This window comes from Chelmon rostratus, chromosome 14 (genome assembly GCF_017976325.1).
Source record: "Chelmon rostratus isolate fCheRos1 chromosome 14, fCheRos1.pri, whole genome shotgun sequence".
Taxonomy (NCBI): domain Eukaryota; kingdom Metazoa; phylum Chordata; class Actinopteri; order Chaetodontiformes; family Chaetodontidae; genus Chelmon; species Chelmon rostratus.
In genome coordinates, this window is record NC_055671.1 from 14,788,460 (window position 1) to 14,815,388 (window position 26,929).

The 26,929-nt window shown below is 42.1% G+C and overlaps 2 protein-coding genes across 2 annotated transcripts; one reads left to right on the plus strand and one right to left on the minus strand.

Moving 5' to 3' along the window:
* Positions 1-75: 75 nt before the first annotated feature.
* On the minus strand, positions 76-19,018 carry supt6h (SPT6 homolog, histone chaperone and transcription elongation factor). Its single transcript, XM_041952646.1, has 37 exons — positions 18,908-19,018; positions 17,376-17,486; positions 17,117-17,287; positions 15,289-15,362; positions 14,952-15,132; positions 14,742-14,823; positions 14,219-14,474; positions 14,001-14,102; positions 13,707-13,820; positions 13,457-13,546; positions 12,430-12,572; positions 12,085-12,230; positions 11,871-11,978; positions 11,472-11,752; positions 11,229-11,383; positions 10,603-10,798; positions 10,263-10,402; positions 9,595-9,712; positions 9,405-9,481; positions 9,171-9,306; positions 8,893-9,030; positions 8,196-8,363; positions 7,963-8,090; positions 7,639-7,846; positions 7,348-7,495; positions 7,030-7,172; positions 6,787-6,927; positions 6,350-6,545; positions 6,029-6,174; positions 5,691-5,783; positions 4,813-4,926; positions 4,571-4,695; positions 3,991-4,103; positions 3,816-3,893; positions 3,545-3,723; positions 2,383-2,651; positions 76-2,060 (listed from the first exon to the last, which is right to left on the minus strand). The coding sequence occupies exons 2-37, from the start codon at positions 17,473-17,475 to the stop codon at positions 1,868-1,870; spliced, it is 5,250 nt and encodes a 1,749-aa protein (XP_041808580.1). The 5' UTR covers positions 17,476-17,486; positions 18,908-19,018; the 3' UTR covers positions 76-1,867.
* Positions 19,019-19,352: 334 nt separating this feature from the next.
* sdf2 (stromal cell-derived factor 2) lies at positions 19,353-22,711 on the plus strand. Its single transcript, XM_041952721.1, has 3 exons — positions 19,353-19,567; positions 20,319-20,515; positions 21,454-22,711. Exons 1-3 carry the CDS (start codon positions 19,384-19,386, stop codon positions 21,751-21,753), a joined length of 681 nt encoding a protein of 226 aa, XP_041808655.1. The 5' UTR covers positions 19,353-19,383; the 3' UTR covers positions 21,754-22,711.
* The last annotated feature ends 4,218 nt before the right edge of the window (positions 22,712-26,929 follow it).

A 26,929-nucleotide genomic window follows, 5' to 3' on the forward strand; every position in this document is an offset into this window, starting at 1 on the left:
ACACACACTTTCATGTAGCTCACATGTCCGCAGTGCCAGTTTGTTTCCCAAATTAGCATAAACACAACTCGGGTGTATAATATGAACACTTTTATTAAAGGGATCACAGGTAGAAAAGGTCATCAGCAGTGCCAGAGACATCATTTCTCCTCTATCACCAACTGCTGCCGAGAACCGATCACAGCCTCGCTGAGAAAGATGCAGTATCTTATTCTGGCAAGAGATGTAAAACCAAGTTAACTCATAAACCATAATTATTTAAAACAATATGCATATTATGGGACCATGATACTTTGCACACTGCAAAATGAAGCACACCATTAAATACCAGCGCTGCTTGTTTGCCAACAAAAAAAAACTGAATGCACAAGTCCAGAGGGATGCAAAGTGGCCTACAACTCCCACACGATGATCACAAAAGAGATTCAAAGCGTTTCTAACGACGATATATTCATTCGACTGACAATGCTGCGTGCAGTTGGGAATATTATACAGCGTTAGGAATATAAACACAGTAGCAAGTCAGTTTCTATCTTTCACTGATTGGGTTAGAGAATTTTGAACTCTGAAACACTGAAAAGATCTTAATTTAGCGATTGATACTGTCTGGGACTGAACTGCAGCAGCGGCGTATGAGGAGATCACATCCTACATGTCAAACGTCATAACACAATGTCAGAAGTGAATGCTCGCCGAACCGCAGACTTCAAAGGTGCAGGAGAAATTAAAAACTGCCCTCTGACACCGCCATGGACGCTTGCTTGTCATGGCGAGGTGCTTCCACTTAGCCTGTTACATATTCTTACTAAAATCAACTGCTTTAAAATGTGAAGTGACTTCTTCTGCGCTGCTTTTGCAGAAATGCAGATGAAATCACCAAAAAAACGACCACCGTTGCCTCAAACGTGGCACACTGTTAGCGTCCACACAGTATAGGTCAAATAAGAGTCAACAGTACATAAGAGGCTATCTACAGGAGCCAAAACACATGGTCAGCTGATCATAATACAGCGTGCGCTGGACACAGGACAACTAGCAGTTCTTTGTGTTTGAGAGAAACTCAAGCCGACATCGATCTTTTAAATTAATTTCGTTTTTTTAATTCAGCCTCATTCCTCACACTCGGCGTGTTTGTGTGTCTGTGGTCACAGATGTGTTTTTTTCTCTGACAGATGTGAAGAGCGGAGGCTTAATGTTCAAACAGGAAAAAAAAAACAGTCTTTATTCATTTGGATGCATTCCATACAAAAATTATAAATGTCCCGATTGGCTTGGCAAAGCGATCTTTTGGCAACTGCTTGCAAAAATCCACCTACTATAAAGGAGGGAAAGTGGGTTGAGGAAACTGTAACTGTGCCGTTCTGTCAAAACCATTCATGGATCGAACTAAAACCAATCGCGAAAATAAAGATAGGACAGCTTGTCTGACATAGTCTGTGTAGGTCCATATCCTACGGTACATGTAGTTGCTGTCACATATTTCAAGTTTTTTTTTGTCATTGTACTGACTTTCTGCATGACATATACATACAGTGTTATTCTGACTGTACAAAATACTATGCAGCCAAAGGAGTTGGCTGGAGGTGAGGAGGTGAAACATTTGGGATGAGATGGGTGGACAGGAGGACAGCAGGAAGGAAGGAGCTGAGATGACCCGTGACCCCAGACTGACACACTGCAGCTACAATATCAGGAGGTGAAGAGAGCGTATGAATGGACAGTCAGCCGGATGGAGTGGGCTCCAACTACTGGTCAGCCAGATGAAAGCGGGATGGGAGAGACAGAGGGTGGAGGGTTATCCAGATGGAGAAGCAGTACAGAGGATGGAGTTGGGTTGGGGGGGTGTGGCGACGCCCCCCTGCGAGTCCTATCGGTCCATTTCATCCAGCAGGGGTGTGGCGTCTCCGGCGATCGACATGGGTGTGCTCTCGATCATGGGGCTGGGCGACGGTCGTGGTGTCATCCTCTGGGCTTTCTTCCGCCCCTCTGCTTCTTTCTCTTTCAGCCACTGCTCCGCCATCTTGCCCCAGTCCACTGCGGAGGCGCTGCTACCGCTGGGCCTGCGGGGAGGGAGGAGAGAGAGGGAGGTGGTTTAGTCAAAGGCGGTGTAGGAAGGGAAAAATAGACTGAATGGTGGGGCTGTTGCTTGGATTGAAGATGAGTCAGTCTGTGGGTTTAGCTCCACCTAATGGCAGAAAAACTGTCACTCTCAAATGACATCAAACATTCTGAGAAAATCTGACGATTAAGATGATTACTAAAGAAAAATCAATCAATGTAACAGTAGTTGACTGCACAAACTTGATTAAACCAGGATGCTTTTTCAGGAAACACATGGTTGGAGTACCTCAGCTCCACCACACTCACTCCGCCTGTACTTACTTTGGCTGCTGCTGTGGCGTCCGTCCTCTGGACGAGGTGGATGATGACGGCGTGCTGGACGAGTGCCCGTGGTGGCTGCTGTGATGGCCGTGATGGCCGTGGTGTGACACGTGACCTCCGTGTGGGTGGGCGTGTGCGTGAGAGTGTGAGGACTGCGGGGTGGAGCCGGGGTACTGCGGCGTGCCCAGGGCCTGCTGGCTCGGTGTGGTGTAGGAGTAGCTGGGCGTCATCATGGGCGTTGCTATGGGCTGCTGAGGTGTGGCAAATACCTGCAGAGGAGGAAGTACTGGCAATAAGTGTGGCTCACAGACTTAATTGAGAAAAGTCAACATATATTGTAGTAGTATGTGGAATCACATTTAGTCATCCCTTTTAGCAGCCAAACATAATGTTAGTGTTTTCTGTCTTTTAAAGAAAAAATGTCTGGGGAAATATCAGAAATGGTGCTTTTCATCTCAGCGGCTAGAGTGGTGTGTCTTTGTTTGCTTGGCAGGAGCTGGCACAAAAGAATCAAAATGGACTGAAGAGACATTTGCGGGTACATTTATATGCTGTTTAATGTCCTGCAGTTGAAACAAACTAGCTGTCTAGCCTGCGAACAGATGTCAGCAGTGCACCCTTTTTATTTGGTCGCTCGTTCAACAAGCTCCAGTGCAGAACAAGATGTGTGTTCATAATTGTGTTAGATAAGATGGAGACTTTAACAGGAAAGCTAACGCTCTTGTCTTGTGAAGCAGGCTGCGGTAGCTGTTACTGTAACCATCTGTATATGAGAAACCACCGGCATGACTGCTTTATGGCATGATCTGACTGGCTCTATGGAAACAAGTTCTCCATCCACGGAGACAGACAACTAACAGTATTCTGGCGAAATAATGCAAAGATTGGGCAATTAAACTGAATAATATTAGAGATACATTCCTATCTGTTGGTTTTTTATATGTTTCTCAAAGGAGGACACGTGTCATGTGATTTACATCATATGATATGTTTTCATCTTCATACCTTCTATTTACCATTATCACAAGATCTGATGTGTCTGTAAGTGGGCACCTACAGTTTATACAGACCTAAATGAATGTGAAGTCAGTCTGTTAGGAGCCACTAATAAAACAACCGTGTTCCTTTCACAGTAGGTGTCAACATTAAAAGCTGCACTCACATGATAAGCAGAGGAGCTCCCTCCTCCTCCTCCGGTGCTGCCACCGTAGCCGTACTGGCTGGAGCCCCACTGCGCGGGGGTGGTGTTGGGGTTCTGGCCCTGGCCTGTGACTGCGGCGATAGCGCTGAACATCTGAGAAGTCATATTGCGTGGGAGCGCGTTGACAGCGCGCGTCAAATCTATGGAGGAAGGAAAACAACAGGAAATAGTAAAAATGTATTACAACTCCACAAACTGTAGATTTGTGTGTGTAGAGGAGAGCGGAACTCACCTGCGATGTTGATATTGGCTGGGGTGGCGTTCAGGGATGCAGGTGTCCTTGTTCGGCTGCTGTTGCTGGGAGTGATGCCTTTGAGAGGGGAAGAAATATTAGTCAGATAATAACTCATAATATATATTTCAACTGTTGTTAATATACACTCTGAGCAGTAGGTGTAACTCCGTACCTGGCACAGGCTCTTGGTAATGGTCCTTAAACCAACGGAATAGTCCGTTCACTGTAGGAAATATCTGTGAACGGTAGCGGAAGCCATCAGGGGTGATGGTCACATACTCAATCCTAAAAAAAAAGAAAAAGAAAAAATGACAACATGTTGACAATCTACAGGTAAGTAAATTCTGCTGTCAATCAAACCAGCATCTAATAAAAAACGTCTTAGCAGTGGAGCAGTTGTGTGGGAGAGTGGATTAGAATTGAATGGTGTTGAGTAATTTGGCATAATGAAGTATGACATGACTCAGAAAGGTTCAGATTAGCAATATGATCCTCTGTAGTAGCTATGAACCTTAGCATATCACCATATGCCACTGTGACTCACTACCATTGACAGCACCGAATGACATCATCAGCCGTTTCAGTGTTTCTAATGTAAGCTCGAGCTGCTTTGAGGAAAAGCAACATTAACAGTTACGTTTTAAATCAGCTTCCACTGACATCAGCCCAACTTAGTTATTCAGAGTGTTCTACCCATGGCACCTTTAGAGCGAGTAATCAGAAAACAGAACAACAAGAACATTGCCGCTCACCGCGGTTTTCCACGAGGCTGATAGCCCAGGATGAATTTTCCTGGCAGGTCTTTACATGCCGAAATAAAGTAAGGAATAAAAGTAGGCTTCTCCCTCTTCGTCCTGACCAATAGCTCCTCCATTTTCTATCAGAGAGAGAACAAGACAAAAGGCGAGGTGAGAGGCACAAAAATAGGTAGTAGAATGATGTGAGTAACACTTACAAGACGAAAAAATACTCTGGAGAGTAAATCACTGCATACCTCCTTGTTTCCTCCATTGCACTCCTGGAAGTACTTGTGCCCCAGTAGATCCCGGGCAAACGATGCCATTGGCTGAATGTACCGAGCAGTGATTTCATCCAGATCTTCAAACTCCTACAGAGAGTGCAAGAATCTCTTTAACAAACAGGGTTCCCGCCTGTAAAAATATTCTGGTTCTACGTGCTGACTTCCCCTTGCTGCTACTCTGATACTTCGCTCTCCCTCTCACTCCTATCCTAATATTTTCACATCTAATTGAATTAAGGGTTTATTTCAACCAGAGTTGGGAGTGATTGTTGGTTGAACAGGGGAAAGTCAAATGAGGATGGCTTTGATGTGTTTTATTTTGCTTCTGTCGAGTTTGAATGAAGAGTTTTGCAATGATAAAATAACTGTTTCTGTAATTGAAGTCGCTTTGGCTGGAGCAATGTAACAGCTGTTTCTGGTAAAACAAAAAGAATCTGACTCATTAACAAAAAGGTCTTTCTCTGTAGGGATGCTTTCCATAATGTTGTAGACACTTAGAATAACAATCTGAGCCTGTCAGTGGCACAAACAAATACTCTTAGTGAATGCAATTTGATGACTGGAGGGATTATATGGTAGCCCATTTTGTGGATGCTGGCCGCTGTGTTCTTGTTCAGTACTGGATCGATTTCAAAATTTGTTGAAGAAAACAGAACAAATCGTATTTTCAGATGATTACACACTAATGAAAACAGACTTCTGAATTTTATGTTCCATTTCTGCCATTAGAGTCCCATAAATCCTACACACTGTTCCTTTAACGACACTGCTGTTTATCAATACATTTTCTGTGGGTTTGATCATGAAGCACAAGATCACGCCTGAGAAAACAGCAGAAGAAAACAGCTTACCTCATTGTTGATCCAGAGAGTGTGCCCTAAGCTGAATGCGTTCTCTTTGCCTTCTTCTCTCACGTCCACATGCTGGTAAATACCATCAGCCACCTACAGGACATCACACAGAGTCAGACTGGAACACGTGTCAAGCAAACGCTTTACGACAAACAACATTTCAACAAAGTGTATTTGCTTTAAATATCTACTCATATTGTGTTTTTACCACCACGTTTTGCTCTAGTTCAATGACACTACAAAGTCTTTTATTTACCCTGCATCTTTTCACCTCGTTCATCCATTCAGTTAAACTCTACTCTTCATCACTCTGCTGTGCGCCTCCATCTGTTTCTTACCTTCCAGGTGACGGTGAGGTGGTTCTCTCCCTTGCTGCTGGGTCTTATGATCAAGTCGCCCTGGTCCAGGGTCTCCATCATCTTCTCTGCCTGGTTGAAACTGATATTGTGGAAGTTGGGGTGGGCGATCACACGCTTTATATACGCTGGAGAGACAGACAGAAGGTAAAGAACACGCTGTAAGGACACTGATGTGGAAGTAAATACTATTGAGTAAACCAAATGCATTATGAGGGAAAAATCCCCAAGAGTAGAGCACTGTGGCATATTATTAACTTTTCTGATTCAAACAGCTTTTAGTAACCCTGTTATCATACTAACGTGTTCGCTGTTGTTTCTTTTTCAGCTCCTCCTCCTGTTTTTGGTCTTCAGACTCTGTGTCAAAGTCATAGTAGCTGTCTTTGGGGAGCTTCCACTCATTGGCCTTGTCCATCAAATCTGAGGTGCGGCATGTGAGATCAACGCTGAATTTCTCGATGTCGATTTTCATGATGCGGCAGTGAACTGTCATGCCCACCTGAGGGAGGAAGAGGAAGAGGAACAGTATCACACAGGTGCCACAACAGAAGGAAACAAGACAGGAAGGGCTAAAATATTCAAATTATTAATCAGATCTGTCAGGACTGGGTTGTGTAAATGGACCCACTTTAAAACTCTCAGACACATTCATATTTTTGCAGGTAAGATTAAGATAAGAAAAAGAGAAATACAAATAAAATGCATCAGCAAAGCACAAAAAAGAACAAAGAACATCTCACCTTCACCCTCTCTTCAGGGTGTTTGACCACTTTGTCACTGAGAAACTTGGTGGGAATGAATCCCTGGACGCCGTTATCTAATCTGGACCGCACCCCAATGGCCTGACCTGGACACGAACCACTGTCAAAGTGATTCCACACCTAAAGCAGGAACACAAACAATAAAAGATTATGTTTAGATGTCAGAGTCAGCTGTTTTTGAACATGAAGTTGTCAAAAGAAGAAAACTCAGCTTTCTGGTACCTCGCTGAGCTCAGGGAAGTTGTCCTGCTGGCAGAAGGGACACTGCCACAGTCCTGTGGCATCGTTGCGGATGGCCTGGTCGTAGCTCTCTCCCTGAGGCCGCCGGTGAGCAATACCAGTTACTACACTGGTGATCAGCTTACCTGGAAGAAAAGGAGGCCAACATGAGTTATACCAGCCTGTGGAGCTGCATTTCTACTGTCACCTGGAACTTCTCAGGCTGAGTGCTGACAGTTAGGAATAAACTATAAACCATTGGTCTTTGGTAAACTTTGATTCAAGAGACAAATATGTGCAAATATGTGCAGTGTGTCTTACCGATATAAAAGGTCTCTGGGGTCTCCTTGGTGAGCAGGTTGAAGACCTCCTCAGTGTTGGGGACTCTGTAGGCAACTCTCAGGTCTTTGTACCTGCAGCTCAGCTCTGCACGAATATCATATAGAGTAATTCCCTTGTTACCGTAACCCTGCAGGAACAAAACAAACAAAAAAAACATAGTGAGTTAATGTGAAACATGGCTGAAATATATTTTGGCTTCACAGGCTCTTGAAACACACAGTGGTGTCTAACATATCTCCTTTTGGACTAAAGTATTCTACACACACACACCTGTCTCTCAAGCTCTTCAGCAAAGGCATCCAGGTCCAGATCTTTGAGACGTTCTGGATTCTCCAGGATCTCCTCCAAAGCTCCAGCTGGGTTGGCATCTTCTGCTGACTCATCATACTCAAGGGCGTCAACAGCCATCTTGCGAGCCCACTCGTACGTCTCAGGGTGGACACGAGATCCATCCAGAACCTCAATGTAGGAGTCCGTACTGTGTGGGAAAAAAACAATGCTGATTTAAAATAACCTCACAACAGGCTAAATGCTTAATCTATGGGAAACATCTGGATGGGCTGAGTGTTTAAAAGACCCCTGCAAGGTACCAACCTGTCCCCAAGCGAAGCCGTGTCGATCTTGATAAAACCAGCACAGTTGATAAAAACTTTGGGCCCCATGTGACACATTGTGACCAGCTGGGTTCTGTTTTCCAGACGAGTGTTGTTCTGCTTCAGAATCTACAGAACAACAAAGACCACAACGGTTATCGGATCAGCAGGTAGGGCAGTATACCTTAAGATACGACACAAGAAAGTAATGACAGCAGCACAAACAGCACATACCTTAAGCAGGTGGGAGCCCTTCCTTGGTCCCAGACCACAGACATACTGGACCAGGCTCTGAGTGTGAGGATGGGCGATGGCCTTGTTCACATCCACTCCAACCTCATTGACGCGGTTGATGAATTCACAGTAAAGAGCACAGAGCAAGTCTTCCTTCAGCACATGCTCCTGAGAGAGAAAAGGAGGAAAACATATATAAACTGTATGTAGCTACAGAGTCATTCTTGATTTTATGTCTAAAGTGGCAAGTTTTAATAGTCCTTACTAATGTTCTAGAGAAGCAGCACATCAAATTATTAAATTAATATTCACTGGTTTGCCGATACATAATGTAGCTGACCAGGCTGAATTGACAGAGTGGTTGTTTCCATACTTTAATCTTGTAGCAACAACTTAGCTGGTAATGGTCTGTGTAATGTGTCTATGTGATTCTACAGGAGAATACAAGGTGAATAAACAAGGCAGGAACGGATATCTCCTGTTACCAAATGTCTAAAAAACAAATTAACATTCCTGGCTTTTCAAATCGTATCATAACACTACAAAAAATTGAATTAGTCTTTCAGTGATGTCAAATGAAACACTATTAATCTGGCTGTGATTCTTATTTAAAGAACTCATGCTGAAACAATATACAGCAATAAATATATAGACAAAGATAAAACCACAGGAACTTGATATTTCCTCAATGTCTCACCTGTAGCGGGTGCAGTTTGAGGCAGAGAATATCATCATCGGTGCTGCAAACCTGAGCGTACTCCATCAGGGGATCCTGGATCTTCCTGGCTATTGACACAGCCTGTCGCAGCAAGGGAGGGTAATCCCTAAAATCAGCCTGGACAGAGAGAGAGAGCAGAGGGCCGGGGGTAAATGAGCAGCAAAGAAAACACCATCTCAGCATCTCAGACTGACTAGTTAGTGAACTTAGTCAACACTGATGTGTTTGTGCCTGTGTACAGTATGGAAGATGTTTACCTCAGACTTCTTGCTGTTCATGTACAGTGTGGCCAGTTCATTGTCAACAAGTTCAACTCCTACAGCGGGCAGAGAGGACTCTTGCTCAAGCTCGCTGATAGCCCTCTTCATGTCCTCCATGATCATTTGGGCATCTCTGCACACACAGCATGTTTTTTTAACATACTTGTGAATGCTGTTCAAAATGCCTTCATGTAGCTTTCCATCACATTCATAAAGAAATCAATACTTCACCTGTTTTCCCCGGCGACAGCTACCACATGAGGTTTCTTGCTGGACAGAAACCTCTTGAGATTTTCAATGTCATGGGCCTGAGGATGACACACACAAATGAGAGATCATCTCAAAGATGCAGTAACATGTTTTTCTAGAACTGAACAGTGTCTGTTGGTTGCACAGAAGTGGTCATGTTCTCTGCTTGTACCTTTTTTTCTCTTTCATCCTCCCTAAAGGCATTCCTCCTCTTCATGAAGTAGGGCAGACGCAAGAAGTCAACCACCTCTCCTTCCCCATTGATCAGAGCACAGAAGACCGGTGTATCTCTGTGAGAGCAAAGTTTGTGAGGAACAAACTATATTGTTACATAAGCGTGTGATTTCTACAGCAAACAATGCTTGGTCTTATATAGTTGCAATTCAAACATGCAGTATACAGACAGGCAGCAAATTAAAGGAAAAATCTTAATAGAGTAGAGAAATATAGCAAATGATGGTGCTTCCACATGGTAAGATCTAAGTGACCTTGAAAGAGGGTTTTAGAATTTGGATCGGAAATTGTGGTCAAGAGCGCACATTTGATGACCCGTTTGTGTGTTGGAAAAAGAGTGACTCTTCCTCAGGTGATTGAGTATGTAAATACAGGATGTGATCAGACTGCCAGCAGGAACATAGGCTGGGGTGCATAAAACCTCTCATTACAAAGATAAATGCACATTTGAGAGTACAGGGGTCCAAAGACCACAAGCACTGAGACTTACTCACACACCTAATGTTGGTTTTATCCACCCATCTCTATGTCCCAGATTTAAAAGTCGGCACAAATTCTGGCTACTGATATATCAGGGAATAAATAAAAATACTGTTGGACACCTACCTGCTGGGTGCATAGGCTACACCCAGCACCCGAATGCCTTTGCCTTGACTCTCATCCATCAGATCATCGTCTTCCTCAACTTGCTGATCTGGCCTGTAAGGGGCCACCTTGAGCCAGTTATACAACCGACGACAGCAGGACTACGAGAAGAAATGGAGAGCGGAGAGTTCATAATGAGTTCTAAAGTTAAAACACTACTCAAACACACATGGTTCGATCGTTTTGTGAATATTTTGCTCTGCAAGTTTACAAACATGATTCATGTGCTAGCATTTTGCTGTGTTGACTGTCTGTGCATAACAGTTATACAGTAATAATGGATTGCATGGAGACAAATTACCCTGACGATGCTCTCTTTGGCCTCAGCAATCAGTTTGCTCTTCAGCTCTTTTGCCATCTGAGGGTAGAGGAACTGAGTGAGAGATCTCTCTATGGCTAAAGTTCGCTGCCTGTTCCACTCCTGCACCTGGTGACTGAACTCATCCCTGTAGTAGAACTGTTTGATCTCATCAAAGTACGTCTGGTCCCCAGCATATCTGAGGAGAAGGGCAGAGGGAAGACACAGAGGGAAGCAGAGCCTTAATATTACTGGAGTCATAATTCAAAAGCCCCTTGTACTAGTGACAAGGATGTGGATAAAAAACATAAGCTGCAGCTTAAAATTTCAAAACACAAAACTCAGGGGAGCTATCCTACTTATCAACCCCTCCTTTCCTCCAACATCCAAGCTAGGTTTCTATAAAGACCCTAAAAATAGCACAACAGTTAGTCACATCAGATCCTGTGCTTGGTAAGTGTTCTATGGCCAAGGAAGGTGAACAACAAAACTGACAGGAATATTAAGAGCTTGAAGTAAGTGGCAAACCTAAGAAATCCTTGGTCCACCAGTAATTATGAATTAACTAAATCATTAAACAGAATCATTTCATTTAAGTTTCTGGTCATGGATATTGTTGCTATACTTACCCTTTCACACCAATAAGATCTATACAGATCTCAATTGACAGCAGCCCCTCGTCCTCCGCCAGGCACATCTTCACGAACTGATCTCCATTCAGCTCTTTCACAGGCTTGTTCTTCAGATACTTGAAGGAGTACGCAAAATGAGCCTCATCTATCTCCTACAGGAAGTAAACAAATGGTACAGCACGTTCAGAAGGGGAGTCAGATCACACTCTGTAAGTTCAGAAAACTTTCTGTTGTGTGTACCTTTTTGCCCTTCTTCGTAGGCTTGATGTTGATCTTGGCCCTCTCCTGAAAGGTCTGTCGGAGAACATGTCTGACCAGAGGTTCACGAGCAATCTGCATGGCCACCATGTACCTGGTGCCTTCAAGCACTGCCTCAGGAGTGGAGAACTGACTGCAAACATAATCTTTGGCCAGCTCTACAGGCTCAGCTGGGAACTGCTCTGTCTCGTGACGCTGGTAACTGTCTCTCAGATTTTCTCCGAACTGCTCTGGAGTTAACCCGAACTTTTTAGCCAAGCCATCTGCAGCCAGGAAGAAACAGAAAAAGAAGTTGAAGTGCTACCAAGGTTGGGAAAAAGGTATAAGGACATATGAACACTGAGATTGTGATATGTAAGGTAAAAAAAAAAAAGTACTAACCAAGTCCTACACTCTGACAGATGCTGTACATATCTCTACGAGACGCCAGCTTGAGGTCAGGTCCTTTGTGTTCTTCTTCTTGTTCTACCTCCAGTTCCTCCTCTTCACCTAAAGAGCAGCCAATCAAAACTCAAACTCAAAAGTTGTTTCAATTTGAGCTGAGCAATTCTGCAGCATCTGTTTCATCATCGTCTAACAGACATATCGGGCTTACCATCCTCTGAATCGTCTTTGAGCTTCTTGATCCTCTTCTTGTTGGCTTTGGCAGCATTCTGCATCTTGGGGATGTCTCGGCCATAGTAGAGCAGAAAGTGGTTGTACACGTCACCCAGCTCCTCAAGAGTCTGCACATCTTTCAGCCTGTAGAAAAATGACAAAATAGGTTTGAGTTGGACATAACAAGAGCACTGAGGATAAGTGAACAGCAACAATTATCGTCAATGACCATGTGAACTTTGAATTTTAGCTCTTTTCTGCAATTGTTCCTTGCTTAGTGCAGTCATAACGCATAAGAGATGATCTTTTTCAGCCCCAGACTTCCAGTGTTATTGACACGTACCTCTCCATGTCAGCTGTGTCCAGAGGACGGATGCCGTCAGCCAGAGGTTTGTCAGGATCAGCCGAGATCTGCTCAAACTGGTAGGACTGCATCTTCTGAAACAGACGGGTCAGGTTCTGCTTCCGGGTCTTTAGTTGAGTCCACTGGTGGGTGAAGGACAAAAATATATAAGTCAAGAAACCAGAAGTGGCAACAATGTTTAATTAATTGAAGAAGTGATTTTTAAAGGATCAACCTTTTATAATAACTTCCAACACTGGCTTTACATTATTCTTTCTGTGAAAAAGCGATACCAAATACAACCACATGCGGCTCTTCTTGACCAGGGTCAAGCCCCTTTGTGCTCAACAGAAGGAAGCAGCTCAATGAGCCAAAATCGAAGCCGTGAGCAGTAACAAGTGGTTTTCAGGCTTCGTAAAGGTGAGCAAAGCCACTTCAGCCACATTAATTCTCTTTCGAGGACTGAGACCAATCACACACTTGTTTCATCATCACAAAACCTGCGACAATTCAATAACTGCACACTCAAACTTCTGTCATTTGTCCCCCCCTTCTTACAACTAGATGGGAGATAGCTGGGGTGTCTCCATTGAAATTAATGAGGATTTCACAAAGGCATCTTGAGTTACGAAAAAAAACGTGACAGGCCTCTTGCGCCAATCAATATGGCACTTAATACTTGCCGCCTGAGCATGCTCACCAAAATCGGTGAAATTCTGCCCACTGGGTTTTGAGCTACACATTTTTGTTGTTTGTAGAGCTGTTCCCAAAAATGGTCTGAAGATATTTACCGTGGCCTTTCCAAAATTGTATTTTTGGGCCTTAATTAGAGCTCTACCATCTGGCCAATTGGGTTCATATTTCTTGGCAAGCACTTGCACATCCCACAATGCACATTCCAGTTATTCGGCAGACTTTCATGTTTCTAGCTCACAACAATTTGAGAAAAATAATCATAATAAACTGTCATACATACATACAACAGAATTGGGTTCTGTCCCTTTCAGGGCTTGAACCCTTACCATACCTTTTCATCCCACTGCCACACCTTCCACAGGTCATTGATGTTGAGCTCTGGCTCCACATATTCTTTCCTGTAGAAAGCTATGAATGGAACCTGGAAAAAAAAAAAAGGTTCTTTATGACAATGTCATGTTTTGAATCCTTTCTTAAAGACACAACGTCAATTTCAGAGATTTTAGATTTTAAAGATTAGCCTGAAACAAAGGAAACAGATGAACTGAGTTCATCACATGGGTAAGGTGAGCTCACTGTACCTCAAACTGTTGATTCCTCATGAAGTTGAGGGCCTCTTTGATCTTGGCAATTGTGCTGGGGCCTTTCCTGCTGAAGTTTGTGGTTGTCCCCCTGTCTAAATAATCTGTGCTCTCCTGTTTAGGGCACAGAAAAAAACAGATTTATCATGATAAACAAGGGACAGAGCTAAGCAAAATCCAATGGTTTCTTCCACAAAGGGGAATCTAAACAGGTATCGCAAACAAAAATCTAAGAAAATTCTTTGCGTTCTTTGTGAGTGCATTTTCCCTTGAGTTGGATGGCAAAAGTCATACCTGCATGGAGATAGTTAGAGTGGAGAAGCCATGTCTGAAGATCCACTCTGCTTCCTCTTCCAGCTCATCATCCTCAGCAGGTTTTACAGGAATGGATCGTAACTAAAAGACGGAAAACACAGTCAGGAATAACAAAGCAGTCATTCTGACCTTATATGGTCTGTACACAAATATGCAACAGAAAAAACACTGTTAGCATCAAAAGCACAGACACACACCTGGAATCTCTCTGGCATGTCCGTAGTACGGATCTCATTGTCCTGGTCGGTCATGTGACTACTTTCCAGCTCACTGGGCTCATAGATCTCAAAGATGCTCTTCCTCCCTTGTCTCCTCTTAGTCTGCTTCTTGGGTCTGTCCCAACTCTCTTCATCCTGGTCTTCTTCCTCCTCCTCGCCCTGGTCGTAAGCATCTGCGTCAAAGTCAGCAAAGTCAAAGTCGCCACCGAAGATTTCTTGGGCCTCCTGGAGGGCTCTATGGGAGAATGAACAGTGAGGAGGAGAAGTGGCAGTGATTACTTGTTTCACGTTACTCATATCTCAAAGCAGCCTGCCATTTTTATTGTTGTCTTGTATTGTCTTGTGGTTTCCTAATATATACTATATATATCAATATTCTTAATTTACTGGATGAGGCGATATTTGAGCATCTCATTTAAAATAGAAAACTCTTGGCCTACAAATAATGCATTTTTTTACGGATAGACATCGCAACAGCTACTGTATAAACTACAACACTCACGCATCTGTGTATCCTGGGAACTTCTTGCCCCTCTTTTTGGTGATGGGTTGGCCATCATCATCCACAATAAAATCGTCTATATCTGTGGGACAAAACGACACATTAAAAACTAATGAATTCTATGGCATATAATTTAGAAATCAATTGCGGGCCTGAGTTTACATTTCTCTATTATTTCTCTGCTTTTAAGATGCTCTAAGACAAGCCTACCCGACTCCTCGTCCTCTCCTTCTTCGTCATCATCTCCGTGATGGAGAGGCTCATCAACAGCCTCGCCTTCCTCCAGCTCACCCTCTGCATCACCATGAAAGATCTCATCTGCTATCAAGTCCTTCTCGTCATCATCTTCTTCATCATCATCAAGTGTTTTTACACGGTCGTATTTCTTCTTCTGTGACACAAGACAGGTAGAGCCTCAGCACTGCTAGGTTTAACTTTTTTAAGTGTACAAAAATGATATGAAAAGACAAAAAGTCAGGCATACCAGTAGAGGCTAAAATTGTACACCATCACTACAGAGAAATTAGTGATGACAAACGATCCTTACCCTCCTTTTCACTTTAACGCCCAAATTTTCCTCAATTAGGTCAAGATCATCATCATCCAGGTAGTCGTCATAATCTGCATAGAGAAAACGTCTCAGTCAGAGGAAACAACTGCACGACATGTTCCATTTCTACCACTGTAAAAGCAACGCCTTGTTGTTTGTGTGATGCACGTGATTATTTGTTGAGGAAATCAAATGTTGAGCCCTTAGATCACAATGACTCAGAATATTATTTTCAGTCTGCATAGCTGCTGCATTCAATTATTTATTTACTGTATTTACTGTAACCCAGGCAAATGCATCTGAAACAACACATTCATTGACTTTGATGAGGAAGATACAGCTTATATATAGCAACACACTTGCAAAGAACTAACGTCAAGCAGCACAAGCTCAAATTAATGCAACCATTATATGGTTGCATCTGGCTCCAAAACATATGGAGCTGAAGCAGGGAAAGGAAAAAAGAAGGCAACCTGTTGTTTCACCTGTCCAACAGATGCCAGTCATATGTTACATCATGTCTGTTTTGATTAGTCAGAAATGTATTTCGTCCCTGTTTAAAACCTACTAGCCAGCACAAAAAGAACTCATTAATAAACTATGATGTGTATTTGCGGCTTAACAAAACAGTGATGAATCTTGAAATGGTACCTTAACAATCAATTTTGTATCATATTGGGAAATGACTACGGACTACGATACATGAGAAAATACCAACATGAGGTAAATTTTATAATGTCTGCCAGACAAGGCAGTTATCAGGACGTGAGCCAAAATCATCATAGAGTTATATTTGTCTGTTTTATTTTACTGTGTTGTGAGACTAAAATGAAGGGGAATCTCATGCAATGTGAATATTATAGCGAATATGAACTACAGCTGAGCGAACAGGACTTTTGTGGCCAATACAGACATCAACACTTGGGAGTTTAAAAAAGACACAATTCAATGATTAAGACATGACAAAACACATTACCTAAATAAACAATCATGATACAGATAGGTAGTCTTGGAATACAGTAAGTAGCCCTATTCGAGGACTGTAGTAGTCCATATTACATCAAGAACTGCTCAGGTAAGTAAAGAGAAATGAGAGTCTATCATCACTTAAAGACATGACAGTCAATTGGCAAAATTTCAAGAACTCTAAATGGATTTTCAATTGCAGTACCGAAACAACATCAAATTCTATGAAGAAACTGGCTCTAATGAGTACCATATAAATGCTATTTGAGCATGATTTTTGGTTGCAACTGCTGTGTCTTTGTGAGATGCAGAGAAGGAGAATGGGTGGTATCTACATGTGTGGTTCCCGCTGTGATGCATCGAGTGTGATGGTGTGGGCGGGCTTTGCTGGTGACACTGTTGGCTGGTGACACTGTTGGCAATTTATTCGAAATTCAAGGTTCCACGCTTACCCAGCATGGCTACCTCAGCATTCTGCAGCGAGATGCCTGGTTTGTGCTTTGTAAAACTATCATTTGTTTTTCAGCAGGACAATGAGTCAAACACACCTCCAGGCTATGTAAGAGCTACAGTATTTGACGAAGAAAGACAGTGATAACGTGTTGCATCAGATGACCTGGCCTCCACAATCACCTAACCTAAACCCTAACCTAAAATTGGTTTGGGATGAACTGGGCCACAGAGTGAAGGCAAAGCACCCAGCAAGTGTTCAGCATACATGGGACCTCAGACTATTGGAAAAGCAATCCAGGTGACTACCTCATGAGGCTGGTGGAACCCTTTCTATCCCTGACTTGTTTAAACTAATCCAAACCTGCAACAATGGTGGCAACCTTTAAAAAACACCTGATGAACTTACTGCGTTTTTTACGTCGATGTCTCACTTCCTCTTCTGAGTCACTCGCCCCTCCACTCCCACTCTTATGAGATTCGTCTTCCTCCTCCCCCTCTTCCTCGTCTCCATCATCGATGAGTCCGCGTAAATTTCCTTGCTCATCCTGGTCCTCTGTGTTTTCCTCATCCTCTTCATCTGTTGAGACATGAGAGATGAGTGGTCCACACATCATACAACTCCACTTCTGAAACAGATACCGAGAACTGAACAACTCAAATCTTACCATCTTCCTCCATAAACCTCTGGGTCTTTTTGGGCTTTAGGTCCTTCTCTTCAAACTCCTCCTCTGATTCCTCAGCCTCACTCTCGATGAAGTCTGACATGACTGCTGTTCCTGAGAAGAATGCAGGATGTTGTTAGTAAACTGTCTAAACATCATCCAAGAAGTACTTTGTTTTCCCAGGCTGGTCACAAATATAAAAGCGAGACACACACAAAATAACACAGACCCATTTTTTTTTGTTCTAATAGTAATCTCACAGCACGATGTCTTGTTCCCTGTAGTTTCCTCTTCAAATATCTATAAGGTTGGAAAAATCCTTGAACATCATACTGACAGTATTGCATATAGATTCCTCATGAGCTTATACCAACTTCCCATTAGCATTACCAGGAACAAAATATTAAAATCCAAGTAACAAGTTTGTTTGTGTTTCTTTTATAGCTGCACCATTCAAGGATTGGAAATAATCTAGATCATTTGTGCATAATTTTATGCACGTTTGACCAAATTTCAGCATCACATATTTGGTATCTTTGTAAATTTCAGGATCTTTTCCAGAGTTCTGTAGGTTTGAACATTGTTTGGTTGCAAAGCCCGAGTTTTTACTCCTCTTTATTATTACTGGTACTCTATGTTGTCCTGTCACACAAACGATATATATCAACTCCATTAACATATGAATAATTTCCGAATTATATTTATAATGACATTTATATGTTAACGTATAAGAAAGCCTGGAATCATACATCAAGGCAATAGTTCTCCGCAGATGATCAAAATTACTTAAATAACGTTAGTGTTATTGACAAACATCGTCAAACCATTTAAATAATCAATACTGTATGTTCATATTTCTGTCAACTGGTGATGATTTTGACATTATATCATAGTACTATAATATCACAAAGTTACAACAAAACTATATGTAGCTGGTGATCTTAATAAAAATCCTAGCTAACCTAAGTTCCACCTAACTGTCGCAATGCGCACACACATCGGCAGACACAACCAACCACAGTGCTTACTGCCCATCTATTGCAGCCAATCTTAATCAGGATGATATCTTTACGTTAACGTTAGTTGATGAGCGCTCTCTGAACAAACATTATATTGTTATATTGTGATTTCTGGTCAATAATGACGGACAACTTTAGTATCCCAGTCAGCTAGCAACAACCAACAAGGCTAACATAAGTCAGCGATGCTAGTTAGCTAGCGAGCAACCTTTCTTTAGCCAAACTGCTGGGATTTTATATTCACGTCCTTCATTTTAACTATATTGTGCACAACATTAAACTTCTCGACAATGAACGACCAGCCGAGCCAAATTCACTGTTGTAGATACAGACTAAGGCCTCTGAGCCAACTTCGCAGTCTAAAGGTAGTTAATGCTTTAGCACATCGCTAAGTTAGCCTAGCATTAGCTGAAACGACAACAACATGCAACTGCCTTAGCGTCAGCAAGTTAAATGGCTGGTAGCTAAGCAACACAATCTATAGATCGCAATTGACCACGGTCAAGTTTGACTTACACGTCTCACTGCGCTGGTATATTCCGTAAATATTTACAATAATAACGGGATTGTGTTGTGTTTTGTGTTTCGAGGAGCTTGTACTTGTAAAAATGGCCGAGAACGAGCGGCGTGAAGACAATTCCGGGATGCAGTGAAGGAACTTTCATCCTTTTCAATATCAAGGTGTCGCCCCCTGCTGGCTCATCGTGAATCCGCATAAAACTAAACAAATGAATACAGCTACACAACGCAACCGCTGTTGATAATTGGCCGAGGTACTATGGTATTATCATGAATATCATATACATCACAGCGACGCCAAATGAACCCAACATAAACCAAAAAAATAGTATGATCCTTACAGTTACCATTCCGAGTCGCTAGGGGCGCTGTTCCCAAAGCTTCATATTAGCAAACGTTACCACTTTAATGACGTAGCGAAAAATAGTACAAATCTCAGAGAGGTACCAGCGGCTGCGTTGGTCGGAGTAGGAATGGGTAATTTAAACTGTGCTGTACTTCCACAGTGTGTACCAGCACTTTTATTGTTGTTAGCCTGCATATTTGGGCTGTCATTCGGTACCGAACTGAGTTTTGTGACATGCGGATCAGTCATTAAGTTGTTAAATATAAAGCACAATGTGAGACTACACTCGCACGACGTACGCTACGGTTCTGGTGAGTTTCCGTTCATTAAACGATTATTAAGCATTACTAAACAGCTATATCGTGTTTTTCGCTACCATTGACTTCATCTACCAATACCCACCTCTGTAAATGAAACTATTGTTGGGTGAAAAGTTGGAAATGAATGATTTCTTTGTACGAAGGTTAACAGTGTGTGACAGTTAATTCATGTTGACTCCATCATGTGTGCAATCAGATAGTGACACGCATCAAAGATTTGGGACATGTCATCTATTTAAGGTGATATATGCAAAGCAAATATTTATTCAAATGAAAGCACTATATGAAAAACACTGACGCTTGAATTTTCCACAGAAAAGCTCATTTCCCCCCCGTTTAATCAGCATAATAGACAAATACCCGCATGGTATTAAACGTATGCAAGTACTACAACATTTTCTCAGCTGTGGTAGAAATGAATTGCCCGAACTTCACAAAGATGACTAGTTCAGTTGAGAGAGTGAGGGGCTGTGTTTTAAATGTGTTGCACCACTTTGAGTTGCAGTTGCATGGTTCTGGCCTTTAAAGTTAACCACGTGGGCTGTTGGTTTGCCAACATGAGCCCTTGGGTTCAAAGTCAAACACTTAATTTAACTCTATGATAAGTGTGTTTACAGACCTTCATACCTCAAAATTTCAGGCAGTCAAAATCCTAGTTTGGTTGTTCCTGGTTTGTTCAGGTTGAGCATGTGTGCGATCCTCTTCGGCTCACTGCATGTGTGTTTATGTGTGTGTGAGACAGGTAGCGGGCAGCAGTCTGTAACAGGGGTGACCGCAGTGGAAGACAGTAACAGCTACTGGAGTGTTCGAGGGACAAGCGACGCCTTGTGCCATCGGGGTACCCCGGTCAAGTGCGGGCAGACAATCCGGCTCACCCATGTCAACACAGGCCGGAACCTGCACAGCCACTACTTCGCCTCCCCGCTGTCCTCTAACCAGGTGGGTGGTGTGAGGAGTGCACGGGGAAGGAGGAGAGGTTTGGTGTTATGTGACGGATTATCCACTCTGCTCCCTGAAGAGACTCAGAAAAGATGTTAATGTCTAAAAGATGGTTTTGACATTTCCGATAATTCACTACCACCCTGCCAAGTTAAAGCCACAGAGAGATTCACTGAAGTAACATTATTAAATGCAGTCAGAGATGTAAAGTACCAAGAGGTTGCCTTTCTCATTTTGAGCTGGACCTGAGTTGACAGCAGCGTTTACACTTCAGGAAACTAACAAACTCTGTGGGAAAACAGCCTTGGGTCAGCAAAAACCTTTCCATTCTTGAGGAAGTGTGAACACACTGTCTATACAAAGTGCTATAGGGCTGGGCAACGTGTGCCGTGAGATGACAGAAAGTGTCTGACATTTTGGCACACCATTTATTCCAAGGCAACTATTCCTTAATATCCCTGGCTGTATGAGATGGTTGTCGACAGTGTTTAGGGTAAATCAAGGAGCAGGTCTGCTTTATGGCACGTTACAAGATTTTTGCATTATGGCAACACAAAATTACACATATCATAATCAAAGATTTTGTGTACATAACCCACAGTGTCTGTGTAATATGCACTGTAGCCTGTCCGGCCTCCCTCATCTACTCAAGAAGTCAAATATATCAGTGGCAACACTCTTCACTGGGGGAGTGTAAATCACATGATGAAGGAATTAGGAGCCAGAGACTGTCTGACGAAACCAAACATGTCTTAATGTTTACTGTGTTGCGATATCTAGCCTGGTAAATAATCAAATCTGTGAAAATTGTTTGTTTGTACAAAAATGTTTGGAAAGTTAAGGGATTGTAAAATGGAACCAAAAAGCTTTCACAAAGAAAGGCACCTCATCCTCTCCTCTGTTCCTTGGCTTCTAATCCCTTTCTCCCTTGTCCACAGGAGGTGAGTGCGTTTGGCGACGAAGGGGAAGGCGACCTCCTGGACGAGTGGACAGTTCAGTGTGGGGGATCCGTGTGGAAGCGCGAGGAGGCGGTCCGCTTCCGCCACAAGGCCACCGATGCGCTGCTGTCAGTGACGGGGGAGCAGTATGGACGGCCGATCCACGGTCAGAGGGAAGTTCACGCCATGTCGAGCCCCAGCCAGCACAGCCTGTGGAAGGCCATGGAGGGAATCTTTATGAAGCCCAGCGAGATCCCCGCAGGCAGCCGAGACTACAGTCACCCACACACAGAGTTCTGACCTTGACTTTTCTTCTCTGCTTCTGTCACGTCCTGTTTTTTCTCTCTGCCTACCACTGTATTCATACCGCTTCCCTAATTACACCTCAACCAGCAGCTCTCCCCTTCTCTTGTCTCATTTTTCTCTCTCACTAATGTTTCCATCCTCTTGTGAGGAGACTGTGCCAAAGTCTGTCATGAATCAGGGTACAAGGACTTTATCTTATCAACCCCTCTCACATTCATTGTGTTGTAGGACATACTACTTGAATCTGCAAAGATCCAGCAGCTACTCAGACAGCTAACAATATTTCAACCACATCATACTTTGCCTTAACAGGTGCAAGAAGGCATAAATGTGTTAAGAATGCTGTTTTATAGTATAAAAACTCATCTTTATTGCAGTATGTGACAGTTACATCCAAGTAGAGGTGTTCCTCTCAGCTGTTATTTATTGTTAAATAACTGCCATCAGCAGTCACGCTACAATGCAGAAGGCAGTGCAGTCATTAAGTGAGTTTTGTGTTTTGTTGGACTGGAAAAAAAAAACATTGTTACACTTGTGCCTTTATCCTTTTTTAAGAAGTTGAAGGTGTTTACATTGTGGAGCCTTTAAAACTTTTGGAATCAAGAATTTTATTACGTTTTTATGGTATTTATAAGCCATCTTGTACTCATATTCTTCTCAAATGGATAAGCAGTGTTACTATGGTAAATTACCCCACCCCCCTTAAGTCAGATTCAGTGTTTCCTAAAAAGTATCCCACACTAACTGACATGAGAGGATAAGCAGCTTTGTTTCTGGAGGTATTTTTTTATGTACATCATTGAACTGGATGCTGTTTATTATCATTGTATGATCAGTTTCCAAGTGCTGGGAGAAAGCACAGTGTTTTACATTCATGCTGTCTGTGCATGTATATGTATTAGATCAACTCTTTGTTCCAGAGGTTCATATGAGCTACAAACATGCATTGAATACCTCATATTAAAGTGTTTTTTTTTATGCATACCAGTATACGTGTGGCCTCTTTCTTGGGCTTTCTTGTCACACGTGGTCCTTCCTGCACGATCACTTGAGATGAATCACTAATGTCAATCAATGATTCCCCTGAAGCTGCATTCATAATTTACCAACATGAATTATGAAATGAAAGCTAAACAAGAGCGCACTGCAGCATAGATGTTTTTACATGTGTGTCCCTTGATCATTCATGCAGTAGTGGAGCAAGTTGGAATGACCTTACAAAGTCCAACCCCTTCATTTCACCCACAAAGATGAAAGCAGACTAAAGGATTCGCAAGTAAGACAAGCTGTTAATGTCTGCCTGGACCATTACACTAATGCCTTGTTTGTCCACTTAATGGCATGTTTTGGTTCATTATCTGGCGGTTAATGGGGTGCGGGTGCATCTGCTATGAGGCAGTTTCTCACTTGTATTTGACCTATGCTCCCTAATGATCGTGATTTACAGTGAGTGCTGTTTCCAGCACTGCTCCACAGGAAACTCCCCTCTGACACAAGTTGACAAACGTGCAAATTCACCTCCAGCCATCACGTACTGCATCGAGGTAAAACCTGTTTTTAAGACGCAGATCTCAGTAGTGGAAGGTTAACCTTTGACAGTCACACCTGCCAAGGTTAGTCCACTCAAAGCTGCTGCGTTTGGAGCGCTGCATGACCTGCGTGTGTTGTGTGAAGGTCAGAGCTTTCTGCACTTGAAGAGGCTGCTTTTCTGAATCACAAACTGCAGTGAGCGGCGCTCAGTGAAAGCCACGCTGTGTTGTCCTTCTATTTATAGAGTTGATATTTACACTGACACTGCGAGGATCATAGCAAGTGACAAGTAAAGCAACAAGCCTACTTTATACTGAGTTTTGCAGTTATTAACAGTGAAAATATTTCTGCTCAACAGCTTATTTTCAGCCAAAGTTATAATTTAGATGTCTTAATTAAGAATGTTTTACCTTTTGATGTTTCTGGGCAGCATTGTTTTGTCATTATTGTCAATGTTGGTTCTGAGCCAGCTCACAAACATCTTTCATGAGTAAACACAGAAGCCTTATATTTCTATCAAAACAAGGTTTTATTGCATAAACATATATGGATATATTTTTTTTTAGATTAGACAGATTAAACTTGTTATTTGCATTTTTAAATATCCATTCAGTTGGTGACTATTGCTGTTTCCTTTTCTAAGCAGCATGCCAAGGTTTGTATTACATATCTGTGTTTAGTTTTTATCTCTGTACAATCTACAAGGTAAAAACATGTTTTGTTAAAAACAAATCTCAAAAGCAACTTTCAAAAACATGAAAATCATGAACCGACTCCGTCCTGTTACAGATGTACAATATAATAATGTAAACTTCAAAAGTGTCGATAAAAGGTCTTTCAAACGAGTTTCCCTCACATAGCCATGCAAGGATGTCTGAATGGCACAATTATTGGAGAATTGTTAAGATAAAGTGGTCTATGCTGGTTTCAAAAGGACCATGACAAGAATAGACATAAGGTGAAAACATGGTCCATTGGTCAAATGTCAAATGTGCTGAGAATATCAAAGACATAAAACTGACTTACGAGGATAACGGTAGCATACATTATACAGCAGTTTATACAGGACTGTGAGGCAGTGAGTGACTAAAACACACAATATATTGGATTCAATTCTAATTTTAACCATCCACAGTGAGACCTATAGACTCTACCCAAGATGACGTGAAACAGAGATGATGATGATGATGATGATGATGATGATGTGACCTTGTATTTGCATATTTATGAAAATGCCCTCTCCTGCACTCTGATTTGATTAATAGCTGGTAGAAACTAGAAAAAATGGCTATTACAGTATAAACTGGAAAGTCAAATATGTGACAGTAGTACATACATACCTACATTTAAACCAAGGCTGTGCCACCACAAAGAAAGATTAAATGGATTTCCCTGTCTTCCAAAGACATGAAAATCTAAACAACAACATGCATACTGATTTACAGTATAATACATTTTTGCTGTGATAGTTGATCTTACAAAGCTATGTTTCATTTGAAAAGAAAGCCCTCTCCCCTTTATACTCACTCTAACCCGGACAGCATATAAACTGACATGGTTGTACGTCAGTTTGATTGATATCTAGTTTTGTTTTCTCAGCCTCAGCAAATGTCACTCCGAGGTATTAATGGGAACAAACCAGCCTCCAATCCAAGTGGAGCACGGTGCAATTTAGGAATCCACATATGCTGCTGTTATGGCATATTATGTTGCAATCAGCAGTAATGAACACCAACAAGTCTCCAATTTCAAAGATGGCATCTACATAGAGCCAGACAATATGGTGGAAATAATTGTCACAGGAATGAAAATATTTGTATGATATGTATTAATTTCATAAAATACTCACTTATAAAATAATAAAAATGATGTTCACTATAAAGAACTGTGTTCTACTGACTCTTTGTCCTTTGTTTGGACAACATTTTGCAAAACAATAACAGAATATGAACATGTAATTACGATAATATCCCACTGACAGAAGATAAACAATGACATGTCTTTATCGCCCAGCCCTACATCTACTTTAAAAAACAAAACAAAACAAAACAATATTTTCATCCTCAAATTTAATCTGTGGTGTCATTGGGATGTTCAACCTCGGGCAGCTCCATTATAAAATAAGAGGAGCATGATTGCAAACTCCTCCAAGGTCTCTGCCAAACTTTTTCATCCCAGCAGGCTTTATAAAAGTGTAGTGCTATCAGGTCCCAACCATAAAACATAGCCATGACCCTGGAAACTACCACAGGTGCAGCAGCAGTCGCCTTCAGTCCCTCATCCAATCCTGAGCTGTACACTTGTGCAACAACACAATTTGGGTTGTGGAAAAATTATATTCTATTCCAGTACAGATCAAACTGTCCCTGTGATACTGACACAGCGCATGTGAAGGCCAAAATTCAGTGGCGTCGTCCTTTGCTTCTGAACACCTTGTAAACATGGCTGTTCAAGCGTTAAGCTGCAGTTCTCCTTTTAGCCACTAGACTGCAACCTTTTCCTAGAAAACAGCTGTACCAGCAGTACATCACAGCTCTACTGTATATCCCTGATTTATCTCACTAGTTTCTACCCTTCCTACATTCTGCCGTTGAGAAGATAAGACATCACACAAGCTAACTAGTTCTATATATACAGTGAACTCCACAGGAAACTGCAGTTAGAGTAATGTTTGGTATGGCAGTGTATATACTGGCATGCTTTTGTGTGGTTTATATTTACCACAGTTGGGCAGTATTACAATGAGATGCTGAGGTGAAACATTTTCTACCAACACATAACTAAAAATATTGTAACATATTTCAGCCTGGTCTTATTGTTAACCATAGCTCCACTGGCATTTGTTTTGATGTCTCTTACCGTCATACACCTCTCAGATAGCCTGAGCTTACACTATGTACTGCATGTGGACAGTCTTTTACACACCCACACAAATCAATCAATCAATCAATCAATCAATCAATCAATCAATCAATCAATCAATCAATCAATCAGTATTAAGATTAAAGATACTGGGACAGTGATAATTCTTACATGGTCCCTCACCGAGTATTGAGTTGTGCTCCTTGTATCCACATAAAGACTTCATGTGTCCCAACACTGGTGGACTGAGCTGTCGATGTGTCACGAAAAGTGTGATGTTTACACATGACTGACGGGATGTCAGGGATTTCCTAAGCGGTTAAATACTGTGCCCACATTCACTCAGTTCATTCACTCGACGCCACTTCTCTACGGTAAGTATGCAGTTGTCCATAATAACCACTGTTTGTTTTTGAAATTAGGAATGGCTCAAAGCACCTGATAAACATTTTCGGTAATTAGAAAATCAAGTTTAAAGGGTGGTCTTGGTCTCGGCAAAGTAAAACTCGCTGTTTAATTCTTTTCCAGTTCAGGTTTCCCTTATAAGTCCAGTAACTCTACATGGTGACATCTTCAATGCAAAGCAGTCATATCATTCTTCATTTCACTCACATTGTCTGCTTCTGCAGGTTCAAATTAAACTTAAAAAAAATAAAATAAAAACTCAACTGATTGTTTAGAGAAGTGCTTGGGTTGTGGCTGGTCCAGCTTTGGCTGCAAAGACAAGATGTGAGGTCATGGCTGTTCTGTTCACTCCCCATGCTCACAGTGCAATTGG